The sequence below is a fragment of the Gadus chalcogrammus genome, chromosome 4 (genome assembly GCF_026213295.1).
Source record: "Gadus chalcogrammus isolate NIFS_2021 chromosome 4, NIFS_Gcha_1.0, whole genome shotgun sequence".
NCBI classification, from domain to species: Eukaryota; Metazoa; Chordata; class Actinopteri; order Gadiformes; family Gadidae; genus Gadus; species Gadus chalcogrammus.
The window spans coordinates 9,946,534-9,964,424 of record NC_079415.1 but is presented as its reverse complement, the minus strand read 5'-3'; the positions used below and the strand labels follow the sequence as shown (position 1 = coordinate 9,964,424).

The 17,891-nt window shown below is 42.0% G+C and overlaps 2 protein-coding genes across 4 annotated transcripts in view; both read right to left on the bottom strand.

Annotated features, from left to right (window-relative positions):
* pdlim5b (PDZ and LIM domain 5b) overlaps window positions 1-814 on the bottom strand; it is a 46,983-nt gene extending 46,169 nt beyond the window's left edge. Inside the window, exon 1 of one of the 3 annotated variants that reach the window (XM_056589452.1) lies at window positions 508-814. The gene's annotated coding sequence lies outside the window, so the exon portion shown is untranslated. The remainder of the gene's footprint in view (window positions 1-507) is intronic. The other 2 variants (XM_056589451.1, XM_056589450.1) reach the window with 2 other exon arrangements.
* A 3,750-nt stretch (window positions 815-4,564) lies between these two features.
* Window positions 4,565-17,580, bottom strand: opn4xa (opsin 4xa). Its single transcript, XM_056588627.1, has 9 exons — window positions 17,447-17,580; window positions 11,930-12,063; window positions 10,592-10,795; window positions 9,983-10,154; window positions 9,158-9,319; window positions 7,956-8,063; window positions 7,406-7,580; window positions 6,177-6,332; window positions 4,565-5,167 (listed from the first exon to the last, which is right to left on the bottom strand). The coding sequence occupies exons 1-9, from the start codon at window positions 17,578-17,580 to the stop codon at window positions 4,565-4,567; spliced, it is 1,848 nt and encodes a 615-aa protein (XP_056444602.1).
* Between the last annotated feature and the right edge of the window lie 311 nt (window positions 17,581-17,891).

Below are 17,891 nucleotides of genomic sequence, written 5' to 3'. Positions count from 1 at the left end.
CGTGTTGTACCAGTCAATGGTCTAGTATTAAAATATGGACTATACTTTTCTTCTTAAAATATTAACAAACCCCATCATTGTTTGTGTCATTGAAGTAATGTCAGCTATTCAATTTAGAAAAGGTAGTGTTCATATAGTTCCATACCGTTGTGGGATGTTGTTCAAACCACAGCCCACCACACTGTATGCATGGGTGTCGTTGATTGTCTGAGTGGGTGTGCCAAAACTCCCTTCTGACACTTTTCAATTGTTTATATCCTATTAAAAGTTGTAGTTTTTCCAAACACAAACGTTTTTCAAACCACCTCGATTGGAGGTTATTATGGTTACAAACAGTTAATTTTTAATCAAATAAAACATTGCCTATCCCACGGCACTTGTTCCGTTTCACTTAACCCCAGTCAAAACAACGCACAAACTTTCAACTGCAAAAAAAGTTATTTTCAGAGCAGACAAATAAACTTAATGTGTGAGTAAAGTAAAGTCCCAAAATATGGACTGTCTCACCTTTTATAAAGTGAAGCCTGGGCTGGTGAGGAGATAGCGAGGCGCGTGTACAACCGTCGTACCTCGAGCTTCAGAACCGACTAAACCAAACGGAACTGGGACTTCCGCGTATATAAAGCTTGCCCATCTGGCCGCCAGTAGGAGGGTTTCAACAGCAGTGGTTCAGCGTTCCTGAACAAGGTATAGCAGCCCACAGTCTGGGGAATGACTTGTTTGCAACGGTTCTCTTAGAAATCGTTTTAAACATACAGATAGGATGCCAAATACATGTAATGATCTCAACGTTTGTTAAAGGGTACCTGGATAGAGTTTGCGTCTAGATAGAGATTGCATGAACGCAATTAGACTGTTGCAAGGCAAGTCAGGCTCTGCCCCCTGTGAAGTTCGATTTTTTTTAATCCACTTTTATATTTGGGTTGTGAGGATTCAGTAGGTTGTTTCCTTTTAGCAACAAAAAACAACTTAATTTGTTGATGTTTTCGTTGGAATTGTTTTATTCGAACCAATCACACAGATCCGAGGGTAAAAGTGCAATATATTGTGAAAAACACCCTATTTCATCAAAATAATCTAACGTCGTGGTGGAAATGTGAATAGAAATTTAAGAATTACACTTGTGTAACTTGGTCTTGACTCGTGCAGAAGTCGAAAATCATTTAGAAAACAATGCGGATAACAAAATTAATCATTATAATGGATTTTGTATAATCATGACATATTTTATACCGAATGGCTCGGTCTCTTCGGGTCTCAGTGGCAAATATTTAAATTGTAAAATGTGTGCCCGCAAGGTAGAATGCAATACTACCCTCTGGTGGCCATTATAGAAAATTCATCAAGTACAGCACGTCCGTGTAAATATATAAATAAATAACATATATTTATATATTATATATATATATATATATATATATATATATATATATATATATATATATATATATATATACTTTTTTTTTCTTTCGTTCTTTCTTTCTTCTCAATAACACAGAGGTGTTTCTTTATTTCCCTCTTTCTTTCTGTCTCTCTTCCTAATCCTCAAAGGCCCCGACCCTCAGGAGTGGCAGCTCTGCAGTGTGGGTAGAGGCAGTGAGCTGCTCTGAGATGTAACGATTTGGGTCAGTAATTGCATTGAAGCTGATTATTGATGGGTAGAGAATTAGGTTGCTATGTGGGCTGGCAGACAGTCAATTCTAGACCAGGGCACAGCAGCAGCAGTGATGCAATGGCATATGTTTAATGAAAAAGGGAGTCCTCCTCATCTATGTTTCGATGAACATTACCTCAAGACATAGTTGGTGGCTGTAAAATCAGCATTGACAGAGATGTCTATGGCTATTGGCTCATCTTTTATATGCGGAAATCCAAAATTATACACAAATTTCAAACAGTGGCTACCAACTTTGTGCCGAGGAATGCTTTGAAATCACCCTGGGACAGTGGAATTAAACAGCACATTGTTGTTGTTGTTGTTGTTGTTGTTGTTGTTGTTGTTGTTGTTGTTGTTGTTGTTGTTGTTGTTGTTGTTGTTGTTTTCAATCTCATTAGAGATGCTTGTAGGGACTACAGCCCTAATGGGGGCCCAGGTGATTAGGGCCATCATTGGCTCTTATCGGTTGATGGTATCTGTCATTTTTGTGTATAACATTGAGGCTCATGTCTCGATCAAGTGTCTGGATGCATGCTGTTTTAATGAAGAGGGAACATGACAGAGAGGCACTTTCATCGCTGCCATTCAAGTATGCTAAAAGGTCAAATATCTTCACCTCTTCATCACAAGGCCTTTGTGATGAAGAGGTTCTGAGGTTTTCTCTGAAAAGAGCATACCCAAGGTGAACACTTTTGAGACGGTTGCGCAAGTGAAATGATCAATGTGGATACTACTTGGTAAGAGTGAATAAAGCTAGAACACAGTATAAGTGGAAGATTTTATTTCCGCCTGAAATAAATGGCATGTTTTAGAGTGAATACCACCTAGTGCATTATCTTTTTAGCTTTTTTTTTTTTCATTATCAGTTGGTGGCCCTATAGAGCCATAGAAAAACATCTCACGAGTACCTGGGTCAATATTTGCTGTCAATAAAGTGAAGTACAGCAAAGAGAGAGGTTTTAGTAGAGGTAGGTTAAGGTGAAATCTCAAAATAAAAGGAATCAATCCAATGCAAAAAATATAAATTTGTTGAAACACAAAGAGGTGGATAGCTTGGGAACCCATTGTAAGATTTTGACGTTTGAACACTCGATTGAAAGGTCTGGGTGAATAGAATAAAAGCCAAACAATCACAATTGTACCATATTGCCACCAGATGACGATGAAAAACATGTGTTATGAACGAAGGCAATTTACCTATTCCCTCTGAAACCCTGTTTTAGCTCCTTAACATTTGGAAACAACGTCTTTAGTTCACTAAATGGTGCCCAGATCCTAGATTACTCGTTTATGGTGGTTTTATATGATCAAACCCAACTTGATGACAAAAACAACCCAGGTAAAAGATCATCTTTGGTTGCAAGCAGATAAAGTTTGTTCTTGATTTTATTTTGCCTAGTTTGGCAAGTTTTAATCACATAATGATATGGTAAACCTGTTGGAATCAGTAGAGTGTCAGCTTTTACGTGATATATAGTTTGTGTAATTCAAATGACGCGATAAAGATCGCGATTGATGTGCATGTGCACAGTAATGAAAATAACTTTTGTTGCTGCATGCTTCTTATTTTGTTTGGGTTGAAATTGTCTTTCATTATCTAGCAGTGGTTATGATACTGTAAAAATTTTAACAAATTCTTAAGTCAGTCTCTAAGAGTTAGGGCAAGTGGTAGTAGACTGAGAATGGAAACTTTCTAGTTTTGTGTCACCTAACTGCTTTCTTATGTGGTCAAATGCCTTACAACACCTTTGCAATTGGAGGGGGAGGGGCTTGTCCCTTAATTGGGTCAATTAGGAATGAAGATGGTATGGTAATGTTTGCACAGTATACGTTGACATTCCCGACCCAACTGCATCATAATGAACCGCATCCATCATTCCAGTCAATAGCACGTCGATTGTCAGTGGAAAAGTCAATGGCAAACGGCAAACCAATGGGATATCCACAACGTAGTATTGTGCGTGTCGACCGAGTGCTCTCTGTGGATCCATGGGAGAGCCGTAAATATCACAGATCGCTGTAGGGTTAATAGGTGACTAGGAGGGCCAATGAGCAGTCCTGCTGTGTAAAGCCCCTCTGAGGCGGGCCCTTAGGGGAAGACAGGAGCCATTGAAGTGGAGAGGTCCTGCTTCAACAAAATCAAAGAGTTCCCTCTCTCGGGGGCAACCATTACATAACTTGATAAACAAGGAGGGGAGATCCTGTTGTATGCAGTTCAGAGCTCAAAGGGACAGTTTCAAAGAAGGACTGGAGGGTTTCCGATGAAGGAGAAGGAGTGTTTCACACTGTGAGTGCGAAGGTCTCCCCCGAGATCCCTTGAAATATTCAGCAGACGTGACATGTGATTATGTTATGATCCTTTTTCAGGAGGGCTGTAGATGTGGAAGCGGGAAGCGACATGTTTAATCTAATCTAGTGTGTTGAGGGTAGTTTTCAAAAAATACTTGAGTTATTCTTTCCTGAGCGCACCAACCCTATGTGTGTTTGTGTGTGTGTGTGTGTGTGTGTGTGTGTGTGTGTGTGTGTGTGTGTGTGTGTGTGTGTGTGTGTGTTTGGCTAAAGGGGACTCTATATCTTTTATATATATAAATATTTGGCTTTCCTTTTGAGGTCATTATATAATACCCAAAATATCAATAAACATCCTCTGCTTTACCCAAACATGTCCATGATGTCACCATAGTAGGCCTACCATCATAATTGTGTCCATAATAATATCAGTCGTTTACACAACTGCACATAGCCAAGTGAAGACAGGTATACCTCATTTGAACTCTTTTGTTTGTTTAGTCGTCAAACTCGGTCGTTAGAAGTTATAAGTAAAGCCATCGACGACGAGGGGAGAAAAATAAACTATGATACTGCAAACACTTCTCGATCACACACGACAAACACACAGGTCCATAACTATAAAGCCATGAAGCTTTCCTCTAGGTTCCTGCTCCTTTCATGGGGAAAGGAGCACCTCTGTGCGGACACCAGCACATCGTCGGTACAGTTTAAGCTCTTCGAGTCTGGCCGTGGGTCTCCCCGCTGGCTCCGGTCTGTGCTTAGCCTTTCCTGGCAGGCGATGTCCTCCTCTGGCATGTAGCGGAAGGGAGTCCCCATGGCGTGCTGAATCCTGTGTGCCGACCGAGGAGAGAAACGCACGTCATCCGCGGCGTTGCACGGCACCGGCTCTTTCGAAAACGTGTCTTTCTCACAGGTTTTTTTGCAGTTGCTAATGCTGTTTTTGAGGTCGATGTGGTGTGGATGGTTCTGACAATGTCGGCCGCCTTTTCCCGAATACTCATGCTCCTCATTATTATTATTACCGTTCTGACGGTTGTTGTGATTTTTATTATTGTTATTAGGGTGTTCGTTCCAGTGCTCTGGGGTGACATTGTCCCCGGTGGTGGCTTGGAGTGGTGTGGCAGCGGCCATTTTGTAAGGTGGATGGGTAGGTTGTGGGAGGAAGTTGCGGTCACATCGGAGAGCGGTCAATGGCGGTCGCCAATCCGCGACTGTTGCCTATGGGGGAAGAAGCAAATACGGTCTGAATGTAGAGAGAGATATGAATTGAACACAACGGCACCATCACGTATACTACCGAACCGGTAATACGAGATTTTGTGATTTTGTTATTTTATCTATTGAATCGTGTCTCGGAGTATATTTCTCCGACTATTTCATGCTAAACGGAAGGAAATGTAATGAACGTTCTCATACTATTTTCGTGTTGGACTAAATGAAAAAAGAAAGAGAGAGAAAGAAAATACTTCAGAAGGGTAGTGCGCAGATAGTATATATTTATATATATGTAAATATATTATATTTTATATATTATATACGGAGGGGCCTTGCTGAGCCCATATGTTTACGATTTTTGCACCAGACTTCAACGAAGTAACGAAAATTAATCTATTGAATGGTCTATTAAATTCATGACGGGTGCATCAGTGACTCTCTCTAAGACTCCTTTTCTCTCCTTTCCACTGGGTTTCGGCCGGGGTTTAAGATTTTGCACTACACCTCCTCGAAGCAACGAAAAACTAAGCTATTGAATGGTCTAATAAATTCGAGATGAATGGGCGAGAATAGGGATAGGATAGTGTCATACCGTCAATATGAATTTCATTCATAGAATTTCAAGTGGATTGTCAATTGTCAGATAGGCCTACAGATCTCATTATAACGAGAATTTCTAGCGATATAGCGAGAATTAATGTAATTATAATGCCAAGAAAATAAAGGCTACATGGTATAGGCCTACATATAATAGTTTAAAGATAATTAACTTATATAATGTATAACGAGGCAACAAGACAATCTATTTGTTGACTAGCAGAGGCTGAATTTTATCTGAATTCATCCTTTCACCTTATCCATACATCTAGTGTAACTCTATATACATGTCAAATGTATGCTATGCTGTACGTATAACCTAGTTTTTAGGTTATCAATATTTTTCCCTTGGATAAAAGCGTAACTCCTGAACGGACAAAATAGTATTTGCAAAGCGGCACAAAACCTACCTTACCTGTTCGAGCGTGTCACTGCTCCTTGTCTGCCTGTTCTGCTGGGCTGGGGGTCCCCTGTGCTCCTTGCTTCGGCCCAGGACCCCCAGGGAATGACTCGTCCTAAGGGACTGGCCTTCATGATTCATGGGGTCCAGCTCCACATCGCTCCATACCTGCTACGATACACAAAGCGTTAGGTTTAAAAAGGAGCTATATGGACCAAATGTACTGTACTAAACCCTACAAGGACCATGATCTGTCATCGGAGATTAAGGAAACTAAAACAAACTGAAATGCTGGCTTCTCCGACAACAAGGGCACAGCCATGTATGTTTTCTTTTGAAATTTCCGTTCGGACGCTTATGTTTTTGTTATGGCCCGTTTGTTATGATTGACTATTCTCTGAACACCCCGGTTGCCATGTATTAAACAAAATCTGCACACAAACACTGCGTGCTGCAACCATGGAATCAAGCAAACAAACTATCAACTGGGATTGTACTAGATTATGCCGGACCTAAATAAGCCCTGTCCTCTTTCGAAAGAGATTCATTGGCCGAGCCATGCTACCAAACGGGTAAGTCTTCAGGAGAAAGCTTAGCACCCAAAACGATTTCGTAGAAAATGCTGCATGGGCTTGTTTATAATTTATTATGCACAAAAATTAAATAAATTGCAAACTAGAATAATAGAATAGCTCGTCTCAACATATAATGTTGCATTTGGCGATTCAACTTGGCAACCACGTGTGAGCTTGAAGTCGGGGAGGAGGGGTTGGGCAGAGAAATCGTTGTCAATGGAACACATTGGACCTTGAGGCATTTCCATCTCCTTCAATATATTTCTGGAATGCAATAACAAATAAGTATATGTATGTACACCAAAAGCTGGCCTGCTCTTTTGTGTCCCGCATATTTTTATATGGATAAGATTGTATGATAGATTTGCTTCTGTAAGAAAATGTAACATCAATGTTTTACCCCCCCCTCCCCCCTTACTCTTTTTGGTTCCTAAAGTGGAATGCACATCTGCTTTGTATTTCTGGAGTCAAATCCTGCACCCTCATCTGAAGGCAAGATAGTCAAGCTCTGTGTAGTCAAGTCACATACAGACTATTCACTCAACTTAACCGATCGATCTGGAACAACAGCACCTGGAAGGTATCCTACTTATAAATGTTTCATTTTCTCCATATTTATCCCAGCCCTTTTATAAGAAAAAAACTGAAAACTACAAATCCCACACTCACTGTGTCGGCGGTCGACGTGGAGGAGACCCTGTGGAACTTGGTCTTGGAGGCCGAGGACTGTCTGCTCACCATGGAGTCCCGGAAGGAGCACTCACTTTGGGCCCGGGACATGGACACCTTCCTGGGCGGCTGTCGTAGGAAATACAGGCAGGGCACGTGCTCGGCTAGTGTGTCTCTGTTGTACCAAGTGCAGGAAAACAAAAGAGAGACGGTCAAATGGTCAATTGACTGCATTTGTATAGCGCTTCTTTCCAAAGCGCTTTACGATATAGCCTAACATTCACAGATTCATGCACACATTCAGACACAGACAGCGGTGTCAGCCGTGCATGGGGACAGCCAGCTCGTCAGGAGCCGTGAGGGTGAGGTGCCTTGCTCAGGGACAATCTTGACAGCTGGGAATCAAACTAGCAACCTTGCGGTTACCAGCCGACCCCGCTCTACCTCCTGAGCTACTCCCGCCCAATAATAAGATATAAAAAGTATGTTTGTCGCCCGCGATTTGATAGCTGTTAGAATAGTAAGTCAGGGTAGCAGTGATTGTTCCAACCTGTATTTAGAGTGGATGATGGCGTAGATGAAGGGGTTGTAGATGGCGGAGGCTTTGGCGATGACAGCCGGCACCGCTTTGGAGTAGGGACTGAGGTGGCTCCCGTACCTGGAAGGGGCAGACGGTGGTACGGATCAAGAGAGTGATTCCGAGGCAGTGAATGAGCAAGAAAACAAGACACCGATCCGATGTCAGGAGAAAACATGACGGGCGTCCTCATTCGACACCGACGCCGGGGAAGTATAGAAATAAAAATAAAATAAAGGTATGTTTCAAAATAGGACTTCATCAGATCAATCTACTCAATACAGTAACCAAAGCTATTTATTACCTCGCTCCTCCCTCTCTCTCTTTCTCTCTCTTTCTCTTACTACCTCTCAAATCTGCCCTTGTCACCAACACCAATCTTCCTTCCCCTTTCATGACCTACACACACGCACACACACACGCACACTTCTTCCAATCGCAGGTACATGTGTGTGTTTGTGAGCGGGTAAGTCTGTGCCTGCTGATCTGTGAAGTCTTCGTCTGTCTGATTTTCCAGCTCTTGGTTTGGCCCTTGGGCTTGGCCTGCTGTGATATTCCCTGCCACTGCAGCCTGTTTACATCGGACCACTGACCCAGAAGGTGTTGCATGAGGCTCCGCTGAAACCCCATGGCTGATTATCCCACCTCCATCCACCCGCTTAACTTGGGCATCAGTGCCACAGCTGATCACACTTTAGCCTGTATTGTTGCTGTTGAGCTTTTGTTTGGCTCGGAATATTATAAGAATTTGAATGCTACTTCAATCTCCTACAGTCTCTCCCTTAAATACAATTCTGGGGAATTCATGTTTCTTTTCAGTGTTTCATTTGCTTTTGCCGATACAAGCTCATCTGCATCTACTCAGGAACACCTCTACGACTGATTAGTGTGCGTTGAAAGTCCTTGGGCTTTATCAACAACTAAAGGCAAATAATAAAAAATATATATATAGTTAGCATACATTGAATTGCTAACTCTATTCAATGTATGCATCATTTATATAATGCACTTCCCACACTTAACTATAATATCCAGCTACATATTACTCTCTCAACGCCTTCATTTTACAAAAAGGTATAGAGCTGTCAGTGAGAAGGGATGAGCAAAGCAATAATAACTGATTAACATAATTATATTGCTTATATAATATTTACTGTTGATGCGTATTTATTTACCCCGCCCAGGCGATGAGTGTGACGCACGCGTACGGCGACCATGAAAGGACATAAACGATGATGACAACAAAGGCAACTTTGGTCAGTTTCCACTCGGTCTTGATGGTCTGCTGCTGCATCAGCGTGGACTTCCTCACCTGTGTCCCCAGCCTCTCGATCTCTCTACCAGGACACATGAAACACACACAGGACATGGGTGAGAGAGAGGCCCCAACACTGTGGACTTCCCTAGAGCATTATTCCTCTGTTAATACTCATTAACAAGCAGGTCACGATTCAGTTATTAATTATCAAGATAAATGGATAATGGTTTATAAAATAAGGATCAAGTTCAATAAAGTTTATGATTCACAAACATGTTACAATGTGTTAATAATAATGCTTCATTGCAATTAAATGCAATTCATGATTTGTGCAGGTAGTTAAAGTCGCAATGTTTAAGATCTCAACTAGCTCATTGCTTAAAATGAACTGATTAGCAGCGATTTCAATGTTATCAACCAAATTAAATCCTATTACTGATATATTCTACAAATATAAAAAGCTGGCCCTGCCATAGCAATCTTTTTTCCCCAATAATTCCCCTATCGACACTGGCTAGGCCCCTCCCACTCATGCCCTCCAGCCAGCCCAGCTACACTAGTCCGTGTCACACAGTTGCACTACCGTTTAGAGTGGACAGAACACTGAGTATTTTTAATTAATTTCAGAAAGTCAACCACCTATGGGCTCAATCTTACACATTGTGATTTCTACTGGGGACATGTATCAATACAATAAAAGTGGTACCAAATCTTTGTCACATTCTCATAAGTCATGAATTACCTGCCGGCACTGCGTATGGCCAGGAACATGCACAGATAGCAGTAGGATATTATACCCAGAGGGATGAAGAACACGAAGCAGCACAGCATCAACGTGTAGCTCTTATTGGCCGGGGTGGACGTAACGTAATCCCATGTGCATGATGTCATCAGACCCTCTGGGATGTAGGAGCCTAGAGGAGGGCAGGAGAAGAGGAGGAAGAGGAGGAGGAGGACCTTTAACTATGAACCAAACCCCTCAAACGTTAACCTAGTAAAGTCAACTTCAATGTCTTTTCAATGGCTTTATTTTTCTTGATTCGTTTTTTTGGTTGGTCAGTTTTCAAAGTTTTCATGAACACAAGTTTATGTGTTATGCCACCAGTTGTGATTGTGATTACAATCACACTCACACCTGGTTTAAAATGTCACCTTAAATATTTTTTGTTTGATTGATTTTTATTCAGTTATTCATGTCAAATATAAAAACAATAAAATACAATAACAATATATTTCAAAACATTCAAACATGTGTAAAAAAGATATGCCACTAACAACCAAAAACCAAGTGTCTGCTCAATGACTCATCGTTGGGGAACTGCTTCCACAGTGAAGGACGGCGGCCACTCACTCCAACCCAGCAGGGGCGCCAGGCTCCAGGCCAGCGAGTAGAGCCAGACCAGCAGGATCACCACCATGGTGCGCCGGCCCGAGATCCAGCGGATGGCCTGCAGGGGCTTGGTGATGACGATGTAGCGGTCCAGGGAGATGGCCAGCAGGTTGATCATTGAGGTGATACCGAACAACGCCCCACAGAAGGCATACATCTTACAGCCTGGGGAGACCGAGGTTAAAGGGGTGAGGATTGAAGTAAACCCCCCAAGTCAAAAAACATTCTCTGTTTGGGCCTGAGTTGTTGTTGAACATTTCTGTGTTATTTTGGACATTTATTTAAAGGTAACCTAGATGTATAAATATAGATGAGGAACGCTTGCTGCAGTCCACTTGGTAGGCTGGTAGACTGATCTATCCAGCACACATCTAGGTGGCACAGATTTTGCCCTACCACTCAGCTTTCCCCGTGTTGAAACTTTCGGCGGCAGTAGCAGCAGCAGCAGCCGCTTTTGAAAACGCCTGGCCCTTCACACCGCCGCGCTGAACCCTCCGCCAGCGAGGCGGTTATACGGGCGGTTGCCGCGCGGCGGTGTACAAGCACCTTAAGCTGTGACAGGGGGGAAATTCTAAAATTCTCGAAAATACAAGAAGTCTGCCGTTTCAGTCTTGAATCCCTTTTTCCAGAGTGGTTGTTTTCTAGTGGCTGGCCATGAGATGTGGGGATTGATACGGTTTGACCACGCCCCTCGCACACTCTCACGCCTGTTCACAATTTCACAGAACACCGTTTTTTTCTAAACAAGCGGAAGTGCTCCTGCTTACAGAGAGCGAACTTAGTCCTTAAACAAAAGGCAATCTGTGTTTGAGTGCGGGGGGGAATGCCTACAGGGAATCAGAAAAGTGAGCAGGATGTGGAGTAGTAGCTAATTTGTTCAATGTTTAGGAGCTTCGTCTCAGTATGATTCCATGATTAGGTAAATATTTTTCGTAGCCTTATTTCCCCAATGAGGCTATGGCAGTACAACATGTCAGCATGCTATTATTTCCTATGTAACACACGGCTAATCAAATGCTTCGACTCGCACACTTCAATATTTTGTCTGACATATTGCAATTAATGAGGTTTCTGCAAAATATGTCAACATGGTGATATGCTGCAATGTGATGTAATGTTAGTTTTGAGGACATGTGGGGCTTTCCTTCATGTATTTATGGCTGTTGTAAAAATGCAGTCATAGATGCAGACTTAGAACAGTTTAGTTTAATGAATGAATACCATTCTTCAGATTTTTTAATCATAATGAATTCAATGAATTGAGAATAATATAACTATTAAAATGATTGTTGACATTACCGGTCTCGCCAAAAATCCACTCTTTGAAGAGAGAGTTGATGAAGAAGATGGGTGACTGCGTGATGGCCATCAGGAAGTCACTAACCGCCAAGTTCATGATGAAATAGTTGGGAGGAGTGCGGAGCTTCTTGTTACTGAAACACAGCAAAAAGCATTGAAAGTAATTGTGTCACAAAAATCAATTGATAGCTCTCTAGGACGAGCGCTATAATTTATTTTAGTCAGTTTGGCATTCTCAAGCCCAGTAAAAAAAATAATCAGGCGGTATCTCATCTATTGAATGTGTGTGTGTGTGTGTGTGTGTGTGTGTGTGTGTGTGTGTGTGTGTGTGTGTGTGTGTGTGTGTGTGTGTGTGTGTGTGTGTGTGTGTGTGTGTGTGTGTGTGTGTGTGTGTGTGTGTGTGGTTGTGTGTGTGTGTGTGTGTCTGTGTCTGCGTGGGGTTGTGGGTGTGTGTGTGTCTGTGTGTATCTCTGTCTGTCTCCCTGTGTGTGATGTGTTTTGTCTTCAAAAATGACCAGCAATTCAGGAGGAAGAAAAGAAAACAAATCAGCATCCTTCTTTTGTTACCCAGACATCAAAATAGCCAGTTACCTGTTGTCACATGTCAACTGCCCTTCAGTCAAGCACTTTTGCTCTTTTATAACATTCCTTCCTTTTTAGTAAGGAGAAGAATCCTACCGTGAACCCCTGCCAAGCCTTTACACATTGTCGCGCATTAAATGTCTTTTACATAAGTACTATAGTTGGTAACACTTTTCAATAAGTGTGAATTAATTAACCATTAAGAAACATTAGTCAATGGAGTTGTAAACATTCATATCTAGCATTAGCATAGTGGTTAGGGGATGGGTTAGTGGGACCCTAATAAGGAATGTATAAATGTATACCTTAGTTATAATACACACCATTGCCTAAGATTTCATCAAGACCATTAGTAAATATAAAACCTAAAATGATTACTAGACCATTAGTGAAGAGTTAAATTAACCGTTAATTAATGCGCATGATGGCATTCACTAATGTTAATTAACGGTTCATTACTGTCCCCTTATTATAAAGGGGCTACCTCATTATTAAATCTGTGCCCATTTTTCAAAATAAAACCCTGTCTTGTGGCAGACAATGCAGACCAAACTGCTTCCAGAGGTCAACAGAGTTGCCAAGCAGAGCTTCCTTGAATGCGTGTGAACAATGAACTCGATGCCGCTCCAGCCCCACGCCGATGCCGTTACCTTGTTCTGAAAAGGGTTTCCTGATGAAAGTGCGTTAAGCCTGTAGCCAACGGAACGGCGCTTTGATCATGGGCATACCTCACCCTGTGATGTGAAAAACACTTGCATCTGTCTCACAGGCTTGTTCATGCATAACACCTGTTGTCCACACATACTCGTGTGCTGGGATTCTTGTATATGCTTGATTTGCTTGAATTTTGTCAATAAGTCGCCACTTACTCAAAGCAACTTGCATAAAATTCCGATACATGTTCATCGATTGTAGGATAATTGATTAGGTATTGCTCATGAAAACTCTGACGTAAATGGGGATCGAAGCTAGAACCAAGGAGCTGCTTGTAAAAGTTGAAGTACAGTTCAAGCACCGACGTACCTCTGCGTCAATCCATCGCCTTATACAATGTGGAGATAGGTTCTTCACTGAAGGTTGAAACTGTCAAAGATGCCATTCAAGAATCTCTTATTCTCTTTCAAATACTTCTGCACCCTTGACTGAAATGAACCGCAGCAAAATATTCTTCTCCTAGAAACTCGGTAAGCATTATGGATAGGATAAAGGATAGGATTTTATAATTTATTATGTGCGTTTATAGATTTATCATCTATATAAGTAGCTTTGGGAACTATAAATGTACGATAAACCTAATATGGAGGGGATGGGGTTAGACCAAATATGACAAATATGGGGGAAATGCACCAAACATTGCCTGTGACACGATTCTGTGGTCCAAATAAATACTCTAGACAAGGTTTCTTGTACTTGTTTGTTAAAAATGTATATAGTATTACTCTTTCAATGTCTCGCGAAAGTCGAACGGATGACATAGCGGGTGCATGTGCATGCGTGCATGCATGTGTGTGTGCATATACGTGTGTGGATGTGTTTTTGTGTGTAAATCGTGTGGCAAATCTTTTGAGGAATGTTGAGTGATGGGTGCGGGTGTGACACAGGGGTGAACTGGAAGACGCCACCAGCTCCAGGCCACTAATGCAGGAACCATGTAACCGGCCGTGCCTGCAAGAGTAATGGCCTTTAACTGTGTGACAGACGACAAGAAACCACCATTTGCCTCTTCACTTCAGTCAGCCAGCCAGAGCCCCAGTGGCCACGCATGTAACAGTAACCAAAAGGTCAGAAATGTGTTTTTTGTTCTGTGACTTACATAGTCCAATAACTTTCCATTTAAAAGCATGCTTTACACCGTGTGTTCAAATATCTAACTGCGTTAAACCACACAAAGATTTTTTCAAAAGGATTTTCGGATATTACTCCATTCATGTAATCAATTCAATATCTGTTTCCGCTATTTATTTTTTGTTTTATTGCCTTACTAAACATTTCAAAATAAAACCAGCTATCAGACTAGACAGACTAGTCTGCAGGCTTGTGTCATGTCTCCTAACTTCCTTATATCAAGTCTCCTATCCGTCTTATATTGAGTCTCCTATGTACTGAGTCTCCTATCTGTCTTGTACTGAGTCTCCTGTCTGTCTTCTACTGAGTCTACATTCTTTCTAGTATATAGTCTCATTCTATCTTGAGTCTCAGATGTTATATTGAGTCTCCTATCTGTCTTTTACTGTCTCCTTTCTGTCTTGTACAGTCTCCTATCTGTCTTGTACTGTCTCCTCTCCTATCTGTCTTGTACATTCTCCTATCTGTCTTGTACTGTCCCCTATTTGTCTTATACCGTCTCCTATCTGTCTGTAATGAGTCTCCTATCTGTCTGTAATGAGTCTCTTATCTATCTTGTACTGAGTCCTGTGTCTTATACTGAGACTCTTAACTGTCTTGAACTGAGTCTCATATCTGTCCTATACTGAGACTCAAATCTGTCTTGTACTGTCTCCTATCCGTCTTATACTGTCTCCTATCTGTCTTGCACTGTCTCCTATCTGTCTTGCACTGTCTCCTATCCATCTTGTACTGTGTTCTATCTGTCTTGTACTGTCTCCTATCTGTCTTGTATTGTCTCTTATCTGTCTTCCACTGTCTCCTATCTGTCTTGTATTGTCTCTCATCTGTCTTGTACTGTCTCCTATCTGTCTTGTATTGTCTCATCTGTCTTGTACCGTCTCCCTTTCTTTTTCTTACTGAGTCTCCTATCTGTCTTATACTGTCTCCTATCCGTCTTGTACTGTCTCCTATCCGTCTTGTACTGTCTCCTATCTGTCTTGCACTGTCTCCTATCGGTCTTGCACTGTCTCCTATCCATCTTGTACTGTGTCCTATCTGTCTTGTACTGTCTCCTATCTGTCTTGTATTGTCTCTTATCTGTCTTGTACTGTCTCCTATCTGTCTTGTATTGTCTCATCTGTCTTGTACCGTCTCCCTTTCTTTTTTGTACTGAGTCTCCTATCTGTCTTATACTGTCTCCTATCTGTCTTGTACTGTCTCCTATCTGTCTTATACTGTCTCCTATCTGTCTTGTACTGTCTCATCTGCCTTGTACTGTCCCCTATCTTTTTTGTACAGAGTCTCCTATCTGTCTTGTACTGTCTCCTATCTGTCTTATACTGTCTCCTATCTGTCTTGTACTGTCTTCTATCTGTCTTGTACTGTCCCCGATCTTTCTTGTACTGTCTCCGATCTTTCTTGTACTGTCTCCTATCTGTCTTGTACTGTCTCCCATCTGTCTTCCGCTGAGTTTATAGAGTCTCCTTTCTGTCTCGAGACTCCTATGTTTCGGTCTCCTATCTGTCACCCTGAGTTATGGCATCAGGCCATCCCTTCTGGCGACGTCAAAAATAAGTCTTAGTGTCAGAGAGAACACCACTATGTCGATGTGAATCAAAGTCATGCCTTAAATAAAACCAACAGAGCTAGACTCCTAAACTGCTTCTTAGATGTACCTTATGAATAATACATGCATATATATAAAGCCAATATAAATCGTTCTGATGGCATTTTGGGGGGATTTAATCACTGACTATACCAAAAAAAAAGAGAAAGCAGATAAAAACATGAAACAGCATGATGAATACATAAAACTATTTAGCAAAACGTTAATTTGTCTACTGTTAAAAGGAGGCCACTACACTCATTTGCTTTGGTCAAAGACATCAAAAGGGATACTTTAATGATTCTCCGAAGCTAGTAAGTGGAAGCGCAAAATAAAAACCTTTGGGAATGAGATATGAGAATAAGATTCATCTTGATGTTGCTCTACAAATGACTGCAGCTGCAGTCTCCACCATGTTCCCGTACACCCAAACACATTATCTACCTTGTCGCACAGGTGATATTATGTCACTTCTAAATTACAGACAGCTGTATAACCAGGAGAAATTACTCTTCAATCAACGGCTTTTGACTCTGATGTTTTTATACTCATACTATCATCAGAGCAATCAGTTTCGCACTAATATCTTCCATCACTCTACACAACACACCGTACGCAGATCAAACTGATGGATGTTCTGTATGACTCTTTGTTTGTGCAGTCTTGTTCATGCGCTGCTGTTTAAGTGATGTTTGTTGCGTGTGGTATGTATGTACAGGTCATGTGGTCTGTCTGACCACATGAGAAAAGAGAAACAAACACAGCAAGAGACACATCCGAATCCCTACTCTCAGGTCTAATTCCTTAATTACAAATGACACGTTTCCCTAGAAACCCTGTGTTTTCAGCATCGCCATAGGTCACAGGTGTCACAAGTTTTCATAAATCGATTAAAATGCACGCTCTTCACGCACTGACATTCTTGAAAAGACCACGCTTAAAAAAGGCATATTAAGTTGCAATTCGCCCCCATCCACCCAACCTCGTCTACTGGATAACAGCTAGTTCTAAAACCAAACTGGTTGGTTTTGGAACCGCTTTTGGATCCTTCCCATTCAGAAAGACTTCCAGCAGACCTACCCCGGGTCAGGCCAATCATAACCGGTCATCTAATATGGGGCGGGTTTGTTACCATGACTGTGAAGAGGACCACCCTATGGGAGCGCCGTTGAGGCATTTTTCATAAACAACCAAGATGGCTCTGATTGGTAGTAGTTTGATTCTATCACCTGCAGGGGCAATTTTGGTACACGCCCCTTGGTAAAAATGAATAGGCAGTTCCAGAGTAATAAGCATTCCGGCCAATCGGTCCGGGCAATGTCAGCCTAAGGCCCAATCCCATTTCTACCCCTTACGCCTTCCCCTTACCCCTTCCCCTTCCCCCTTCCCCTTACCCTTTCAAAACAAGGGGGAGGGGTAAGGGGTAGAAATTGGGCCTGGGATTGGGCCTAAGTCTCTCCCATTCTGAGCTCCAACCCCCTGTGAAAGACGAAGGGACGTACCACAAGAAGGCGTACATGACCAGGGCGTTGCCGGTCACACCGACCACTCCGATGATGAGCACGAAGAAGGCGATCACGTAGTGGGCGTGGTCCGGGACGTCCACCTTGCGGTAGAACCCGCGGTCCATGTCCATGTTCTGGGGGAGAAAAGCAGAGGAGCATCGTCAGCCAAGACTTCCGACCGCCCAACGTTTTTTGTTGACCGGTATGAACGAGGGATGATATAGATTCAGCCCATACTATCCAAGCTTATAGTCAGTCAGTGGGATATTGATCACTTCCAGGTAGAAGGTATGACCTCAGAACACAACCTGTCACATTGCATTTATTCTGCACGGTTAGCCTCACTCAATATGATTGGATTGATCCGCTGGGAAACAGCTCACAAAAAAAAGGAAAAACGTATTCATAATGGAGTCATAGCCTACTTAGCCGTATTTAAAGC

Coding starts and splice junctions, on each gene's coding strand:
- opn4xa (XM_056588627.1), bottom strand. CDS start 17,580: ATGGACATGGACCGCGGGTTCTACCGCAAGGTGGACGTCCCGGACCAC. Junction 9,320..9,982: donor GCCATACGCAGTGCCGGCAG/GTAATTCATGAC, acceptor GTGTCCTGGTAG/AGAGATCGAGAGGCTGGGGA. Junction 6,333..7,405: donor CCACGTCGACCGCCGACACA/GTGAGTGTGGGA, acceptor TGTGTATCGTAG/CAGGTATGGAGCGATGTGGA.